Source organism: Barbus barbus (genome assembly GCF_936440315.1).
Source record: "Barbus barbus genome assembly, chromosome: 3".
In the NCBI taxonomy this organism is placed as follows: domain Eukaryota; kingdom Metazoa; phylum Chordata; class Actinopteri; order Cypriniformes; family Cyprinidae; genus Barbus; species Barbus barbus.
The window spans coordinates 5,214,974-5,235,309 of record NC_136731.1 but is presented as its reverse complement, the minus strand read 5'-3'; the positions used below and the strand labels follow the sequence as shown (position 1 = coordinate 5,235,309).

Sequence of the window (20,336 nt, the reverse complement as noted above, 5' to 3'; positions counted from 1 at the left end):
TAAAAAAAAAGAAAAGTGTTATTTTTTACTGTGACTTTAATAAATTGCCATTAAATCACCGTTCAAGATATCCTAAATCCGTCCGCAATGTAGTATCTTCAGTATCTTGGAAGCATGTGAAAAAATGTTTGGTGTGAATTGTTGGTTTCTGCTTGGGAGGAGTATGAATTTGTTTACAGCCCGTTTAAAAAAAAAAAAAACACATAAAAAAAAAAAATAGCCGATTTCCTGTTGGTCGTAGCTAATGACTGTAAATTAGAAAGTTGTCCGGATTAATAAGAACAATTTATGTACCGAGTTTGGTGTCTGTAGCTATCATTATATATATATAATCATTAATAATTATATACCATTTAATGTTGATCAATATTAATTCCAAAATGTGTTTATATATTATTACATTTTAAAGTTTATCTTTTGAACATGACTAATTTTCTAACATTAAAAAGATTAATAAATGCTTTAAAAAAATTGTTCTTTGTTAGTTCATACTATCATGGAAGAATTAACATGCTGTAAAAATATATTTTTCATTGTTAGTTCACGTTAATTAATGCATTTCCTAATGTTAAGAATTGAGACCTTATTATAAAGTGTTATCAAAATCTTTAATGATTTATAAGCATTTTTTAAAGATTTAAAAAAACAGACCCTCTCTCTCTCTTTCTCTCTCTCACCCACTGGCTCAATCCACACAGTCACTCACACAGTCACTCACACCCCACCCCACCCCCACCCCTCACTCAGCTGCAGGCTGACAGGGATCTCTCACTCAGAAGCAGTCTAAGTCTAACTCTCTGATAGTTTTCAAATTTTCTCCTCTGCATAGTGTATTGTAAATTCATAAAATTAATCACATATCCTCAGACTGTATTGTTCTGTGTATGTAAATTTTTATGAAGTGTTTGGAAGCTGCTCTTAAAAGATAAAAAAAAAAAAGAAATGATCTTTTTTACTGTAACTTTAATAAATTGCCATTAAATCATCGTTCAAGATATCCTAAATCCGTCCGCAATTTAGCATCTTCAGTATTTTGGCATCATGATAAAAAATGTTTGGTGTGATTTCCGTGTTTCTGCTTGGAGGAGTATTAATTTGTTTACAGCCCGTTTTTAAAAAAAACCCACATTAAAATAAATATAGCCGACTTCCTGTTGGTCGTAGCTAATGACTGTAAATTAGAAAGTTGTCCGGATTAATTAGAACAATTTATGTACCGAGTTTGGGGTCTGTAGCTAAAACTAACCCCCTCATTTTTGACAAAAGGTGGCGCTATAGAGTGCCTCTTCCACGCCCGTTTATGAGCTTTTTCCAGTGTCTAACTATCATTAATACTCATATGTGTGTTGAGTTTCATGACATTCTAAACATGTTATCTGCCTCAAAATCACCAGAAACGAATTTTCAACTTTGACACGTTGCCATGGCAACATAATTTTAGATATCAATCTTCCCTTCACAGTTTTACATCGGCCGTGTTTTGACATTATTCTGGTGAAGTTTGAAGCAAATCGAGTAAAAATAAGATGCTGAATTCAAAGCATTTTGAAAACGACACACTTCCTGCAGCCAGTTGGTGGCGCTATAACTTTCAGTCATAATAGTCACATCTATCCGATCGGCATCATACAAAGAACAAATCACTGAAGTTTGATCTACATCATACAATGTATGTGGACGTTATTAGGCATTTCCTGGGTCTCATTTTTCGCCATAACTTCATCGCCTCGCCACGGGCAAACCGTTCGACATATCAAAAATATCTTCGCAATTTAGCGTCCCCAATGTCCTGAGATCATGTTCACCGAGTTTGGTGGCAATCGTATGGAAATCCTCAGAGGAGTATATCAAATTCCAGAGCATGCGCTTTTTAAACAGCCCTGAATAGCTGACTTCCTGTTGGGCGGAGCCTAAGACATGCTGCGTGAAAGTTGTTCAGCTCAATGAGTTCTATATGTGTACCGAGTTTCATATGAATACGTGCAAGTATGTGTGAGCTATACATCAAGTTTTCTGACAATTTTCCAGGGGGCGCCGTAGAGCCCCTGTGCCACGCCCGGGTCCCAGCCTCAGCGGCGTCCTAATGGCCGCAGGTTCCAATGTGCGTGCCAATTTTCGAGAGTTTTCGGGCACGTTAAGGCCCCCAAAAGTGCCCGGATGATTGAAATAAAAAAAAAAAAAAAAAAAAAAAAAAAAAAATTAATAATCCTTAGAAGAACAATAGGGCCCTGCGCCTTACTGGCTTGGGCCCTAATTACAATGAGGTACACAGGAAAAGAAACATAGAAACTTTTTAGTTATTATTTTAGTTAATTATTACCATTTTGTAGAATATTCTTGTATTTCACCTTTACTTGTTCCCAATTTCTAGTGGGTCCTGTGGAGGCTCTAATATGAAAGATTAAAGTATGAAAATGTTTACATATACTGTAATAACTGATTGAAAACCTCTAACACAATCACTACTTACGCATTTAATTTGTCTGCAACTTTTTGCCAGCCCTCTCTCCTGGCTTTTGCAGCCTTTGAGGTGTTCCCTGTCGTTTTTATTAAATTTTGGAACTCCCCATAGCCCTCCATCAAGAGTTCTTGTTCTGCCGCAGAGAAAAAGTGGGCGTGCTCTTTGGCCATTGTGGGCAACCAATAACAGCGTTGCTGATCAGTGTTTCTACTATCGATACACATCCCCTTTTAAACCAGCGCATGAACGCGCAGTTATCTCAGATAACTCAATCCAGCGATTCTAATCATCAACAACAGGTGTGTTCGAAGAACCCAATTAGCCGGATCATGATTAGCACGATGAAATCATCTCGGATGTCTCATTTGATCTCGGATGTTTTAAGCAACGTACGAAGAACGAGCCCCTGGTCTAAAGCAGACCAACTGTCAGGCTAAGCTGAGCTCCTCTAACACTGACCAATAGGAACACAATGATATTACCACTGACTCTCTCACATACTATTATTTGACTTTTATTTATTTATTTATTACAGTTTCTAGTCATGCAGTCTTTCTCTCTGGTTTTATGACAGCTGTACCTTTTATAGTTTGCAGAATATTAGAACATTACAATCTAAAATTGCTCTTTAAAGCATCCAAATAACTAAATTAAAAGTTAAAATCAGAAATGAGGTAAAATTAAAGCAGTTTTTTGAGAAAACTAGTGTTTTTTTACCTTGGATGCATGTACACCTGTTTTAGGAGACTCATAAAACAATATTAGCAACCTTAAAAATGGCATTTAAATCCGCTTTTAAAGCTGATTTTCCCATTTACACCCCTCATATTTATATTATTGGCCAGCAAATTCGTTATTGTTGCTGACATTATTCTCCACACTCCATCTTTGGTGTCTGTCCCACCTTTCATTGCCAACTTGAATAACTGCGAATTAACATTTTATTATTTATTCATGGTTACAAAAACAGCAATTATGCATTAAGAATAAGAACATAGATATATATGAAATCAACAAGCCCCAAGAAGCCGTGGTTATATAGAGTGCATAGCATAAATGAGTACACCCCCCTTAACACAAAATATGTATTTTCTTAATGATCACTAATACAATTCAGGGAAAAATGGCAAGATTTAAATGTACTGAACATAGAGTATACTTAATAAAAGAGAGAAATATTTGTCATTAGTAACTATAAAGTAAGTAAATTAGCCAATTTTGTTTAAATGAAAGATTTGCAGAAAGTGGAACACCCTAGACTTAATATTTCATAGGATCACTGATGAATATTAACCAAACTGCTAAATTATTGATAAGGTTCATATAATCTGCAGAGGTGAAGGTAATATTAAGTAATATAATTCTATCAAGGAGAAAAAGTAATGGAAATTACTTAGTTCTTGAAAATAGGACAGCTACATCTTTAAAAGTAATTTCCATGTCTTGCAATAAAACAGTTACAATAAAAACAACACGTATTGTCATGCAACCCTAAAATAAAACCCAAAGTTCAGAAATTTGATAAAAATTCATAACTTAACACAAAATTCACCATCCACCAAACAAATGTAAAAAAAACCCAAAAAACCAGACAAATAAATTTTAGTTAAAAAATGTTGTAAAACTCAAGAAAACAGACTAAAATGTGCTAGAGTTGTTACACATTTTTTTGTGTTTCTTTTGTTATATTGTGCTGTTTCTCTTGAGCTTCTTAATTGCATAATTGTTATGTTTCTTTTGGTTGATGATCATCAGTCAGACAGTTGCTCTAGAAGTCTCTCCAGCTGTTCAATCTCACTGGAGACATCTAGAAAGACAACAATTGAGGTTAATCAATCAATACCTGCCATTGCAAAAGACTTAGCTTTGTACTCTTCTGTGGTATAGTAGGATGACATACTTACCCATCCGTGTCTTTTTGCTGGTTTGTGATTTTGAGCGTTCTATTGCTTCCTTTAATTCATTTTTAAGAACACTCTTTATGTGCAGCTTTACAAAGAAACAAGAAAAGGTTCCATTTGGCTTTAGTCATCGTACAGCAGAATACATGATCTTATTAAAGAATGTGAAATCAGTACCTTTAAGTTACTAAACTTTTTTAGCACTTCCATTTTTGCTTTGTTAAACATGTTTTGTTTTATTTTATCGACTGTGGTTATTAACAGGTCTTGCTTTATCTTCATGGATCCTTTTCCTTTCAAAGCTGCAGCTTCTAAAATAAACAACACTCAGTATTCATATATTTTCTTTCTCATAGAGACACATCAGAACAAGGAAATAAATAAATTTTTAGATGTGTGTTTCATGAATTAAATGTATTTTGTGACATGCTAGGTAATTGTTATTCATGAAAAGTGTTTACAATTTAGATTAAAATAGTTTGATTAATTGTAACTTAATGCTAGCTTACGCTCATAGCAAGGAGCCATTTCATTCACAATTGTTATTTGTATTGATGAGTAGATGTCCTTCTTCATGTTAACAATATCTCTCTTGAGCACTGTCTTCAGTTTGGTTTCCTTTCAAAAGGGGAAAAAAGTCAGAAAAATCTTGAAATCCCTGCTTACGTCAGTCCTACATTAAAAGTTAGTTTGGCGTATTTCAGTGCTTACTGCTTTAGAAAAACAGTGTGCTTAATTATAAGGAATGATGATTCACATAGAAAGATAGACATAGAGGATCAGGGCCAAAGTAAAACCCATTAGTGCCATTAAAAGGACAACTGAACTCACCTCGGTTTTGATGAAGTTCTGAATGCAATGAAGTATGTCAGAGCTGGAGTAATCAGAGTCACTCTGGATGATACTGAATTTATCAATCTGTTCTTGCACAGATTTGCCTGTTTTTCCAGTCACACTAGAGCCAAAAGAAAACCATTTAGAGTTTATTTTAAAACATTTCACAGAATATAGTTGTAATTCTTGATATATAATCTGATACAATAATTACTGGAAGTAAACAGTGATGGGAAAGGCCAAATTCTCCGCTTGCGGTAGTTCTCACAGTGAGTGTCATGACGGATGCCCACATTCACTATAATTTTATAAATAATACTGTTTTTATGTCACAGAATATAGTTTTAAGAGTTTTTTTAGTCGAGGATGTACTTGTTTAGACTTCAAGTATGCGGTTTGCTAATAAAAATTCTGTCTATTTGAAAATTTCCTTCAATGATTTCGCTTCGAGATGAGAGCTCCAGGGCATCATCAGCTGTTCTGTTCTAATGAACCCACCGAAAGCAGCCTTACCCCAGCCAGATCTTCTGTTATTTGCCGCTGGCTCTGATGTCTCTATAGTGGTTAAACAAATAATTTGTTTTGGGTAAATACTACAATATGTTCAAAACTCTGCTGCTCGCTTGATTACCCACACAAGAAAAATGATCACATTACCCCTATCCTCTACCACCTTCATTGGCTCCCGGTTTCTATGCGTATAAACTACAAGATGACAATTTTCACTTATAAAGCTCTCCATAGCCTTGGCCCTACATATCTATCTGATTTACTTCGGCCTTATGTACCTGTCCGCTTAAGATCTTCTAGTGAGGGACTGCTAGTCACCCCTAAGTTTTGTCTGGTGACTATGGGAGCTAGGGCTTTTAGTGTTGTTGCTCCCAGATTGTGGAATGCTCTTCCCCAAAACATCCGTCAAGCATCCTCTCTTCTCTCCTTTAAAAACCTCTTAAAAACAAATTTTTTTCTGAGTATTTCTCTTCAGTTCATAGTTTGTGAATTGTACCCTATTATGGACGTTTATCTACACTCTCTATGTATCTCTAATCTAATCTTGTCAGTGATCTCTGTACATTACTCTTAGCTCTTGTATGTTCTGTCTTCTGGTATTGATGTTTATTTGTTTCTGTTCCTTAAGCATGACTTGTAAAGTGACCTTGGGTGTTGGAAAGGTGCTATAAAAATACAAATTATTATTATTGTTATTAACACTCCGTGGAGTGAGCCCTCACCCCCAGGGGGCACGGCTCTCCTTGGAAATGGCATGTCAAGGTGATGGCTTCCACTATAGTGGGCCAACTTCTGCTTGGAGACAGCCTTCTCTTTCTACTGACCTCCGTAACAGACAAAGAGCTGCTCAGAGCTTCTGAAACTCCGGGTGTGGTCCACATATATACGCAGCGCTCTTATGGGACACAGCAACGCCAAGGCTAGATCTGCTTCCTTTGAAGTTAGTGCTTGCACGTTCACCACCTGATTGCGAAAAGGCGTGGTGGGAACCTTGGGCATGTATTCAGGCCGGGGGCTCAGGACAACGTGAGAATAGGACAATGTGACAACGTGAGCCCGAACACAAGGCACTCTTCACTCACCGAAAATGATCCCAGGAGGGCACCAGAGGTGGCACCCCTCAGGAACCTTACACTGAGATTGTGATTTTCAAGGGACCGACCATCCACTGCACCGTGATGTGTTGCGATAGTAGCCACTAATACTTTCAAGGTGGAGGGTGACAGCCTACGCTCCAAACTTTCTTTCAGGAAAAAAAGCAGTACTCCAATTGTGCATCCGTGCCAAGGGGGGCCTCGGTCAGGGAGTAATACAGCTGGCAGTGGGAGGACTTGTGGGAGGCAAACAGGTCTACCTGGGCTTCCCCCTAATCGTCTCGCGATGGAGTCGCCATTCTCTGGGAAATGTGACGTGAGAGCACATCGGCTACATGGTTGAGCTCCCCCGGGATGTGGACGGTACGCAGCGAAATCAACTGCATCTGACTCCAGAGGAGGAGATGGCAGGCGAGTTGTGACATGCGACGTGATTTTAGACCTCCCTGCCGGTTGATGTATGATACAGCCACAGTGTTGTCCGTGCGGAACAACACGTGCTTTCCTTGTAGTAGTGGTCGGAACTGCCACAAGGCGAGATGCACTGCCAAAAATTACAGGTAGTTGATGTGCCAAAGCAGTCAAGGCCCCATCCAAGACCCTGAGGCTGTCTGCCCGTTGCATGAAGTGCCCCAGCCCATACTGGAGGAATCTGTCGTGACAATAACATGCCAGGATATTTGTTCTAAGGGCACCCCGGCCCATTGATAAGAAAGGTCCGACCAGGGGCAGAATGAGGGCGACACATCGGTGTGATGGTCACATGATATGTACCGTGGCGCCATGCCCATCTCAGGACTCAGGAGTGTAACCAGTGCTGAAGTGGTCTCATATGAAGCAACCCGAGCGGTGTGACTGAGGCTGTGGATGCCATATGCCCCAGGAGCCTCTGAAACTGTTTCAGCAGAACCACCGTCCTTGTCTCTGAAGGAACTCAGGCAGTCCAGCACTGATTGGGCATGCTCGTTCGTTGGACATGCCGTCATACTCACTGAGTCTAACTCCACACCGAGAAAAGAGATCCTCTGCACACGGGAGAGTTTTCTCTTTTCCCAGTTGACCCATAGTCCCAAGGTGCCGGAGCACCAGGTCCCCGTGATCGCACAACTGCTCACGTGACCGGGCCATGATGAGCCAGTCGTGAGGATCCTGATGCCCACTTTCCGTAACGGGGGAAGGGCGCCCTCCAAGACTTTCATAAAGCCACAGGGGTACAGGGAAAGAGGGAAGGGTCCTCCCTGTACTGCCATGCCCGACCCCCAAATGCAAACCGTAGGAATGGCCTGTGTTGAGGAAGAATCAACACATGAAAGTAGGCGTCCTTTAGGTCGACCACTGCAAACCAATCCTGGGGCTGGATGCACCTGATGATGCGCTTCTGCATCAACATCTTGAACGGAAGCTTGTGAAAGGCCCGATTAAAAACTCGCAGATCCAGGATCAGCCGCAGGCCACCGCCTTTCTTGGGTACAATAAAGTAGGGACTGTAAAACCCCTGCCTTATCATGGCTGGAGGGACCGGCTTGATTGCATCCTTTGCCAGGAGGACAGCAATCTCCTTGTGCAAAACAGGAGTGTCTCGGACTGCCATCTCGAGAACGCCGCTGAACAAGCCACGCTCCCAGACACTGTACGAGTGGCACCAAAGGAACAATCAACATACCCGTGGTGGTGCAGCAGAGGGGAGCAGAACTGGATGGTACAGAAGGCATTGCATTCTGACTCATCCTCGCAGAACTTCATAGGTCCCTGGGGGGACTGGCCAGAGATGCGTGGAGAGGCATCGCATCTCCCAACCGCAGTCTCTTGGCCGCTGGAAAGAGGGGACATCATAGGCGAGAGTGAGGAGGCAGTGCGTCGCACACTGTCGGCCCGCGAGCCTAAGAACCTGGAGGAAAAGGAAATTGCTCTTTCTTTGAAAATGTGGTTTAGGGTCAGTGATATCTTTATCTTATCTTATTTAAAAAGCCCATGGACAGGTTATTACTGATATGATATCACATTCGGTAAGGAAAACACGAAAAATATCATGATATTATATCTGTCAGAAATGTTATCAACACTGTCACAAACAGTAGCATTTAACACTAGTGTTAAATAAAGTAGTTACTCAAAACTAGCCCAATCGCATTTTGAGGGAGGTTTCCAGGAGCTAAATATCACGTTATTGGGGTGCTTCAACCTGTGGACATGAAAAAAACCCGCAGCAACAGTGTTAAAGTAGCACAATTCCGCAGGAAAACCACAGACTTGGCAACACTGAGGTGGTGTAAAAGAGGAAAGCAGGCATTTGGACCAAAGCACTGTAAGGCAAGGGAGGGGGAGACTCAAAATGTTTCTAAACTTAAAACGCATTTTTGCCCCGTTTGCGTTTGTGTTGTTTTACTAGTTACAACATTATTTAAAGTATAAAACATTGTTATTTACAATACACAACATGGTTTTTAATCATATTTTTAAGGGGACAACCCTCAGATGGGGGGGGGGGGGGGGGGGGGGGGGAGTCTTGTCCCTATTCTTTCTATGAGGGTTGCGCTTCACTAAATAAAATTATTTAATAACTAGACTCCCTGTTTAAAAAAAATCACTTATTCGCGCGTACACAGGAAAAAGTTTGAGGGTACACGTAATATCTGAGCAAGAGCAGAGCCATGATCACTATATGGGAGAGCAAGCCTGCTGCAAGCCAAGAGATTCGTGCTGGCACCCTCTCTTTTTACAATAATACACTCTCGACATTTGCCATTAAAATAATGCCAAAAACTACCTCAAATGAACTATAAATACGAGAATAAAGTTGTAAAAGCTGCAATCCATTTCTTATTGGTAAAAATGAACGGAGAAAGTCTCGTGTTTTTTGGCGTCTATGGTGAACGCTAAACTAAAAGTCCCGAAAACCAGTACAAACCCATAGATATTTTGGGTCCTGCACGGATGTCATCAACAAGCATAAGAATTTTGTTCACTTAACAAAACATTTAGCCTCAAATTAATCAAGCACAAATGATCTGCCACAACAAAACTAAACCCAGTCTGAATCTTCCTGGGCATCTGTCTCATTTGCTGGTTTACTGCTCTACATGCAATCTACAGTTGGTCCATGTTTACAAGCTCTGCTCCAGTTTGTCCTCCAATTTAAATTTAATATTTTTTAAACAAAATGTCAACAATATAATTAACAACAGTTTTAATTCAAAGTACTTAATCATATAAACTTGATGCCCAAAAAATCAACAACAAGCATTGTGAATAGTTTTCATTACAATTTACTCTAAGCTACACAAAGGGTGGCTAGAAATGTATGATAAAACAGAACTTACGGAAAAAACTGATTGAAATCTTCATCAATGTATTCGTGTAAATGTTTGGCCAATGTCTTATTTAGGTTCAGAACTACATCCCATTTTTTTGACCAATAGCATCCGTAGTTCTTACACAAAGCACTGAGGATTTTATGGAACCCCCTTCGATCTTTATTCTAAGTAAGAAAACAAGAAATGCCAGTGTTAAAAGGACAAGAAAATGGTGATTATGCAAAACATTTGAATCACACTCACTGGTGCTATCAGTGCTTTTGTGGAAGCAACACATAATTGCACTGATTCTTCTACTCCCTTTGAGAGATGCCTCTCCAGATCATTACAAATGCTGTCAAAATATTTGTCCAGTTCAATTAGTGACTCCATTAGGTTCTTCTCAAATGTGTTGCAGATGGTGAATTTCATTTCAGTCTAAAACACATCCATACAACAGCAGTGAATTACAGAATAATACACAGTGGCAGAATTCAGAAGATTCTAATTCTAATAATTCTAATTCTGACTCATACCGTTGTCTTGTCTGTATCCAGCCGTCCACTTTGGATTAAGAGCAAAGTTCCCTTTGCTTTATTGACAAAATCTCTGGTCAGTTCTCTGTTAATGCTCTTGTTATGATTTCTCAGATCATCCTGAAGCTTTGGGATTTCTACAAATAAAAACAAGGATGTGATTTAAATTCATGTGGTCAGTGGTTTATAAATGAAGATTAAATAAAAAATTTAACTTGGTTATTTTCATGAATAAAGTGGTAAAATGAAAGTAGTAGACAGATAGTTTACCTGTTTCACTTGATTCCAGATTTAAATTGGGGTCAAAAAATGCATTGGAACTTACAGTAAAAACTTGAAACTGATTGTCAGTAATGAATATTTTCTAAAAAAAAAAAAAACAGGAATAATAAAAAAATTAGAAGAAAACAATATATTAATACAAGTTTTTAAAGGAAGGGTAACAAAGAAAAATGATCTAAGAATTAATACCTTGATATCAGAATTTTCAAACTTTTCTTTGACCCTCTTCTTGGCAAGTTGATTTCTGTGAAGAATGCATGTTTTCTTCAGATCCTAAAGAATAATTAAAAGCAAGCAGAAGTAAATGTACTTGATTACTGAACTTAAGTACACTTTTTTTGAGTATCTGTACTTTACTTGAGTATTATTATTTTTTTCTGGAAACTTGCGACTTTAACTTCACTACATTTGAAAGACAAATATCGTACTTTTTACTCTACATTTATATCAAGGTCCCCAAGTCGAAAGACGTTATGTGTTTTCCTGTTTTCCTGTTATGTGTTTTCCCCTTTTTTTCTGCGAAAATCCAGCCTGCGATCTGCCTGGACCTTCCAGTGTTGCCAAATCTTGCAGTTTTCCACCTAGCTTTGAATGGACATTTGGTTGATTCTTTACACAAATCTGACAACCTCAGGACCTTCCCCGCTAAACTAATGTAAACGTTTAAAAGGGCATGTTAACTCATTAAAGCCCTTTGTAAAATTAACCATGTTTTTACTATAGTAACCATAACTACGGTATTTGTAGTAAAACTACAGTAACCACAAATTTACCGTAGTCACATTATAGTAATTATAGTTACATTTTTGTAGTTAAACTATGGCAATACAAATGGTAGGCTAATATATCCATCAAAATGGCTGCTACACTTTACCATATTCATATATAAAAAAAAACTTCGGCCATTCTGTGAATTTATATTTCAGGTTTTGACTGCGAATGTCACGTCCATGTGATATGAAATTGCCCAGTAATGAAACTAAAAATGATTAGGCCTACATGAAGTCTCGGGACAGTTTCTTATTACTGCACTATGTTTACATTTGTATTGCCAAAACAACTGTAGCGTTGCCAGGTACAATTAAAACTGTGCAAAATTTAAAATAGTACAACGCAGCATAAATTAAGAACAAAAGTTTTTGTCTCTGGCAGACGCGCATCTCTTTTGGTTAGTTTCTTTGTCTCCCTTGCAGAGGCCCCGCGTCTCTTCTGAGAATAAACAAAACCATATTATATTGTATATAATACTCTGTGCAGTTGCAAAAATTGCAAAAGCCAAAAAATTGTCTTGCCCTGCCTTGATGTGATTCAGTAAAGATTATTATTTGAAGTTATATCCTCGTCTGCGTGTTCCTGGTTCCTCCCTCGTGTGTGCACCGTGACAGAAGACCAGACCAAAACAGTAAGCGGCGCCCCTTCACCTCGTTTTGTTTTCCGTTTTTGAAAAGTATTTTGTTTGTTCCTGTTCTGTTTGTCCCTCGCGGCATGGAAGTCGCCACTCGTCCTTCTGCCCTAGCCCACGACATGTTGGCGTGGGAGTTCGGCAGGATTGCCGCGAGTGCCACGAGTCCGCTGGCCGCGAGCCCTCCAGTCTGACGGTCGCGGGAGAAGTTCGCCGTTGTCCGCGGCTCATCCAACCCGCCGATCGTGGGAGATATCCGCCGCCGTCCGCGGCTCCCAACCTCGCCGCTCACACCAAGCCCGCCGTTCGCGGGAGTTCATTCCGCCATCCGCGGCACACCGAGCCCGCCGTTCGCGGGAGTTCATGCCGCCATCCGCGGCACACCAAGCCCGCCGTTCGCGGGAGATTCACGCCGCCGTCGACGGGGAAAGCCAACCCGCCGTCGGCGGCTCCCCCTATTCACGCCGCCGATCCGCCTCTGACTCAATGCCCACCGGCCAGCCTCTGACTCAAGCCCGCCGGATTGCCGCTGACTCATGCCCATCGGCCGCCGATACCCTCACCGTGGATCAGGTCCACACGTCACGGCTAGGAGTGCCGTGTGTATGTCTTGTTGTGCCCACAGGACCATTTTAAAAAAACCTAGTCTTGTCTTGTCCATGGAGACTCGTTTGGGGCAGGCTACTTGTCTTGTGGCCATGGAGGCCATTCCAGCGGCCTGCCTCCCTGTCGCGGAAGTGGAAGCGGTTGCTGAGGGAACCTTGTAAGGGCCCCTGACTCCTTGTCATGCCTATTAAGAAGCCTCTACTTCCGAGCCAGCCCAGGAGGGCTTCTGGTTCTTGTGGGATGTCCTGTCCTGTTTGTCTGACCCTGGAGGGTTTCTGTCGTGTCTTGTACTGTTTTGTCTGTCTAGCCCCGGAGGGCTCCTGATACCCCCTGGATTCCCCATGGAAATTTTTTTTTGGGGGGGGGGTAGTAGAGCTCTGGGTGGAGTGGGTGGGCCGAAGAAGGATGCCACGGCCACAGTTACCACCTGCCATGGCCTCCTGAGCTCCCTGCTCCGCCATGGGTCCTGTCTGTCTGTTTCACTCTGGAGGTCCCCGTCCTGTGTTCCTGTCCTTATCCAGAGGGGCCTTCAGAGCGCCCACCCCCCCTCTCTGGTGGAACTGTTACGGCGTGGGACATGCCTTCCAGGAGGGGGGAGTACTGTCAGGGTTCTGTCGTGTCTGTCATGTGTTCCCGCCTAATGTTTCCTTATTTGGTTTGTTTCCTGTCCTTGTTAAATGTAATCATCAGTTAATTCTTGTCCAGCCATGTTCGTCTCATTATCTATGATTTACCTGTGTATATTAGTCCTGTCTGTTCAGTTAGATTTCGTCTGGTCTACTCGTTACTCCCCGGTGTTCCTGTCTGTGTTTTGCCCTGCCTTGTCTTGCCCTGCCTTGATGTGATTCAGTAAAGATTATTATTTGAAGTTATATCCTCGTCTGCGTGTTCCTGGTTCCTCCCTCGTGTGTGCACCGTGACAGCTGCAAATTTGGCAATACAAATGTAAAAATATAGTTCAGTAATAAGAAACTGTCCCGAGACTTCATGTAGACCTAATCATTTTTAGTTTCATTATTTGATCAATTCCAGCATTACGGACGTGACATTCTCAGTCAAAACCTGAAATATAAATTCTCACAGAATGTATTCATTATCAATATATTGAACCATATCTTTATGTTTTTCTAAATCCCAAATAGAGTCCAAACATCAGAAAAGTGTCCGACTATGTATGTGTTTTATAGGCTATTTTAGTTTTGGGAAATACATACATAAACAACATACGGATGTTGAAAAAAAAAAGACCAGAGTTTTTGGGAGACAACATATATTGTAGACTTTCTGAGATTTACAATGCACAAACCAGAAGCAACAATATCTGCAGAATGGAGAAGGGTTGGCCATTCACAAAACATCAATTTTATTTAAAATTTTGTCATCTCTCCGTTATGGACCATTCTGAAAGCAGAATTTATGCAAACGCATATAAAATGCTTTAAAAACTAGAGGGTATTAGGGCTGCCCCCCACTTAAGATTTTTCTAGTTACTAGTAGTCGTTTGTTTAAGTCATCATTCAACTAATTGCATGTTTATATTAAAATTAATCCATAATGAGCCTTAATATAGCTATTCCACGCTCAATCACACCCATTAAGTTTGCCACAAAGCACAGGCAGAAGTAGCCTACTAATTAAGAAAAAAAGGAGACATTTTATTTATTTATTAATAAACTAATGTTTTCTTGTCGGCTGCAAGATGAAATTCACGGTGCTGACTCTCATCTCCATAGTACTGGGCCGGGTTTCCCAATAACAATTGATCTTAGCACTTAAGAGCGTTTTCTACGAGTCATTTTACGAATGCTCGTTATTGTTTCACGTGCGTTTCCCAAAAATGCACTTAACACAATCGCACGTAGCCGTGCTTTTTTTTTTTATCTAGAATGGCTCGTAATTGTAGTACACGCTCGTTAAATGAAATGTTAACCTAATGCTGCGTTCCAGACAGTCCCGATATAATAATATAATATAATATACTATAGTATAATATATAATAATCTTAATATGTAAAAAAGTGCAATATTAATATACTATTATATATATATATATATATATATATATATATATATATATATTATTGTATATAATATCTGTAGAGACATTATTTGGTTTTCATACACGTCAGCAAGCCATTGGCAGATTTTTATTTTTTGGTCATGACAGAGTTGTATGTGACAATAACGGCACATTACATTAGCGAGGACTGGAAGATTTTGTCACATGTGCTGCAAACGGGAGGCGTTTGAGTTTCACACGGGTGCTCATGTGGCAGAGCTACTGTCTTATGTCGTGGAGGAATGGCAGCTATCAGATAAAGATGTAGTGCTTGTGAGAGATAACGTGTCAAACATGATCGCTGCAGCTCAATTCGGAACATTCCCTCATGTAAAATGCTTCGCACATACACATCTCACGTCTCACAAAGTGGCCGCCCTCTCCAGGGTTTTGGGCAGAATCCGATGACTATCAACATTCGCAGCACCACAGCGAGCCACTGTCTGAAAGTGAAACAGCAGTGACTTGGCCTGAGACATCAAAAGCTGATAACTGATGTTGCAACAAGGTGGAACAGCGCATACGACATGGTCGAGAGGTTCTTGGAACAACAACCTGCAATTTTTGCCACCTTGCTGTCACCAGAAGTCAGAAAAGGAGAGAGATCTGTGCACTCTTACTGAAACAGATGTGACAAATGCAGAGGATGCTATGAGGGCATTAAAGCCAATGAAGGACGCAACAACACTGATGTCAAAAGAGGGCAATCCGACAGTGTCTCACATTGTTACTCTAAATGCGCAACTCCTCCAGAATATGTCAGACACACCATCGGAGACTCACCCACTGAGAAACCTGATGAAAGTGCTCTAGTTATTGACGATTCTATTGTACGGAACGTGAAAATAGAGACAGCAGCCACTATAGTCCATTGTTTACCGGGAGCCAGAGTGCCTGACATCTTGGCAAATTTAAAAGTGCTGGCTAATGCTAAACGTAAATTCAGTAAGATTGTTATCCACGTCGGCGCTAATGATGTTCGACTTCGCCAGTCGGAGATCACTCAAAATAATGTTAAAGAGGTGTGTGAACTTGCAAGTACGATGTCAGACACTGTAATATGCTCTGGTCCGCTCACTGCTTACCGTGGCGATGAGATTCATAGCAGACTGTCGTCACTCAATGGCTGGATGTCTAAGTGGTGCCCGCAGAATAACATAGACTTTATAGACAATTGGACAAGTTTTTGGGGCAGACCTGACCTGTTGAAAAGAGATGGTGTTCATCCCTCCTGGGGTGGTGCCGCTCTTCTCTCTAGAAATATGGCACATAGTCTTACAGTTCGTACTTGACTAACTGGGGCCCAGGTCAGGAAGCAGACAGACTGGCTAAACCAACCGTCTGCTAGCCGCCTCACATCACAGAAGTCAGTTAATTCTCAGCACATAGAGACTCCTTCACCCAAATATCACACTATAGAGACTGTGTCTGTTCCCCGAACTAGAAAATACAGAAAACGTCCAAACCAAATTAAGAGTAACAATTTAATTGATGTTCAACAAATAAAAAATGTTTACAATACAGAGAAACAATTGATAAAGCTTGGCTTACTGAATATCAGGTCCCTTTCTACAAAAGCACTTTTTGTAAATGATTTGATCAATGATAATAATTTAGATTTGCTCTGTTTGACAGAAACATGGCTAAAACCAGATGAATACATTACTTTAAATGAGTCTACCCCCCAAGATTACTGCTATAAAAATGAGCCACGTCCGAAAGGTAAAGGGGGAGGTGTTGCTACAATTTATAGCAATATTCTCAGTATTTCTCAGAGGACAGGCTTTAAGTATAACTCGTTTGAAATTATGATGCTGCGTATAACATTATCTAGAGAAACACATGTTAGTGATAAATCCCCTGTGATGTTTGTACTGGCTACTGTATACAGGCCACCAGGGCACCATACAGACTTTATTAAAGAATTTGCTGATTTTCTATCTGAGTAAGTACTGGCTGCAGATAAAGTCTTAATTGTTGGCGATTTTAATATCAATGTCGATAATGAAAAAGATGCATTAGGATCAGCATTCATAGACATTCTGAACTCTATTGGGGTTAGACAACACGTTTCAGGACCTACTCATTGTCGAAATCATACTCTAGATTTAATACTGTCACATGGAATTGATGTTAGTGGTGTTGAAATTCTGCAGCAAAGCGATGATATCTCAGATCATTATCTAGTCTTGTGTAAACTGCATATAGCTAAAACTGTAAATTCTACTCCTTGTTACAAGCATGGTAAAACCATCACCTCTACCACAAAAGACTGCTTTGTAAGTAATCTTCCTGATTTATCTCAATTCCTCAGCATATCCAACAGCGCAGAAAAACTTGATGTAACAGAAACTATGGACTCTCTCTTTTCTAGCACTTTAGATACAGTTGCTCCTTTACGCTTAAAGAAGATCAAAGAAAACAGTCCGACTCCATGGTATAATGAGCACACTCGCACCCTAAAGAGAGCAGCCTGGAAAATGGAGCGTAGCTGGAGGAAAACAAAACTAGAGGTATTTCATATAGCCTGGCAGGAAAATACCCTATCCTACAGAAAAGCATTAAAAACTGCTAGATCTGATTACTTTTCGTCTCTTCTAGAAGAAAACAAACATAACCCCTGGTATTTATTCAATACAGTCACTAAATTAACGAAAAATAAAGCATCAACAGGTGTTGGCTTTTCCCAAGAGCACAGCAGTAATGACTTTATGAACTACTTTACTTCCAAGATCGATTCTATCAGAGATAAAATTGTAACCATACAGCCGTCAGCTACAATATCGCATCAGATAGAGCACTATAGATCCCCTGAGGAACAATTCCACTCATTCTCTACTATAGGAGAGGAAGAATTGCATAAATTTGTAAAATCATCTAAACCAACAACATGCATGTTAGACCCTATTCCATCTAAACTACTAAAAGAGCTGCTTCCAGAAGTCATAGATCCTCTTTTGGCTATTATTAATTCATCACTGTCATTAGGATATGTCCCCAAAACCTTCAAATTGGCTGTTATTAAGCCTCTCATTAATGATTGTTTACGGGGTCTTTTTGACCCCAAATGACTTTTGCTCAATTTTTTAATTTTTTTCCCTTTGTCCAAATGGTATGAAACCTTCTACGGCTCTCAACACTTTCTAGATCTACAAAAAAAAAAAAAAAATTGGAATGATATCTGTTTTTATGTTAGAGTGACAAAATTTGTGACACTCGTGGCTTTCGGGGTCTCTGGAGACCCCGCAATCAAAATAGACAAAATTCATCATCAAAATCAGAAACAACGCCGAACACATCGACAGAAATGGCACAAATAAAGTGGCACACTTCCACCAATGCAAAAAACATCCACAATGCTAAATTATATTGCTCACAACACACACACACACACACACACACACATATAGAGGAACACATTTTTGAGACTATAAAAACTGTTCTCTTATCATTTGTAAAATAAAATCATCCAAAATGCAGTACCACCACAAAAATAAATTGGTGACACTGACACATTGAAAATGTGCACACTCACACACACACACACACACACACACATTTGTAAGGCTATAATTTGTCAAATAAAATCATCCAAAATGCAGAACAAACACAAATATAAAGTGGTGACACTGACACCGACAATGTGTACTCACACACTCTCTCTCACACACACACACACATTTATTGTTCCTCATTGTTTGATTTCTTTTACTAAATTTTATCTTTTTACTGCTTTATTTGCTCACTTGTTATTGCTGTTCAGTTCATGTGTTCATTTCTGTTCTGTTACAGTTAGTAACTGAAATATTGATTAAAATTGTAGAATTATATTAAAAATAGATAATTGAAATAAATGATAAAATCTTAAGACTCCAACATTTCTCTTTGTAACATTTTGTTCAGGTTTGATTCTAATCATAATGTAACATTATTGAAAAACTGGGGGTTTTTCAGTACAAAAAATACTAAACTTTGACAAATATTTTATTTTTGTTATACTAAAAATGAATAAATGTAAAAATGTAAAATGGCCATAGAGCTCCACTATATGCTATTTGCTATTTGAGAGACCTGAAAGATATATTTTCACAAGTTGGATTCATATCTAAATATTATAAAATCACAAGCTGACGCTTTTATCCAAAGCGACTTACAGTTGCTATATATGTCAGAGGTCGCACGCCTCTGGAGCAACTAGGGGGTTAAGTGTCTTGCTCAGGGACACATTGGTGTCTCACAGTGGATTCGAACCCGGGTCTCTCACACCAAAGGCATGTGTCTTACCCACTGCGCCATCACCACCCCATCTAGTGGTTAAAGTGATTTTTTTTTTATTTTAAAACTGCATTTTCCAAAAAATGGGTATAAATGTTACATTAAATCATTTAAAATGATCCATGTTATCCCCATGAATGAAAGTTAGAAATCTGGGCCTTTTATAAAGTGAATTTTACATCAAATGCTGTTTTTTTGTAAATTTGTAATTTAAATAAATATTTATTTATTTATTTATAGAAATTTAAAAGATATCATAAATCCTCCAAAAACTGCACAAATGTTGAGTAAAAACATTAACAGAGTAAAATTACATTTGTAAAAAAAAAAAACTATTATCTTGTTACAAAATTAAATGTTATTGTCTGGGGTCTCTGGAGACCCCCCAAAAAAACTATAGGGGACAGAGATTAAAACCATCAGAGGGTTAAAAAACCACAACTTGACCCCAAAGATTTAGTTAATTACAGACCGATCTCAAATCTCCCTTTTCTGTCAAAGATACTAGAAAAGGTAGGATCCTCGCAATTATATTCCTTCTTAGAGAAAAATAGTATGTGTGAGGAATTCTAGTCAGGATTTAGACTGTATCATAGTACTGAGACTGCTCTCATTAGAGTTACAAATGACCTGCTTCTATCATCTGATCATGGTTGTATCTCTTTATTAGTTCTACTGGATCTTAGCGCTGCGTTCGACACTATCGACCACAACATTCTTTTAAATAGACTAAAACACTTTGTTGGCATTATTGGAAGTGCAATAGCATGATTCAAATCATACTTATCTTAACGCCATCAGTTCGTTGCAGGTGAATGAAGAGGTATCATATCGATCACAAGTGCAGAACGGAGTACCTCAAGGCTCAGTACTAGGGCCGTTACTTTTCACGCTTTACATGTTACCCTTGGGAAATACTATCAGGAGACATGGTGTTAGTTTTCACTGTTATGCTGATGATACTCAGCTCAATATTTTTTCACGGCCCGGTGAAACACACCAAATTGAGAAACTAACGGAATGCATAGTTAATATAAAAAACTGGATGACGAGTAACTTCTTACTGCTAAATTCTGAAAAAAGA

The 20,336-nt window shown here is 39.4% G+C and overlaps 1 protein-coding gene across 1 annotated transcript in view; it reads right to left on the bottom strand.

The window, feature by feature from the left end:
* Nucleotides 1-3,385: 3,385 nt before the first annotated feature.
* Nucleotides 3,386-20,336, bottom strand: part of LOC306854424 (nuclear GTPase SLIP-GC-like) — a 70,262-nt gene continuing 53,311 nt past the window's right edge. The window contains exons 11-20 of the mRNA XM_079392399.1: nt 11,101-11,184; nt 10,900-10,993; nt 10,630-10,766; nt 10,358-10,531; nt 10,121-10,278; nt 5,194-5,317; nt 4,872-4,980; nt 4,540-4,673; nt 4,366-4,450; nt 3,386-4,268 (exon numbers count right to left, since the gene is read on the bottom strand). Coding sequence (XP_079248525.1) covers nt 4,213-4,268; nt 4,366-4,450; nt 4,540-4,673; nt 4,872-4,980; nt 5,194-5,317; nt 10,121-10,278; nt 10,358-10,531; nt 10,630-10,766; nt 10,900-10,993; nt 11,101-11,184 — 1,155 coding nt within the window. The 3' untranslated portion in view covers nt 3,386-4,212. The remainder of the gene's footprint in view (nt 4,269-4,365; nt 4,451-4,539; nt 4,674-4,871; nt 4,981-5,193; nt 5,318-10,120; nt 10,279-10,357; nt 10,532-10,629; nt 10,767-10,899; nt 10,994-11,100; nt 11,185-20,336) is intronic.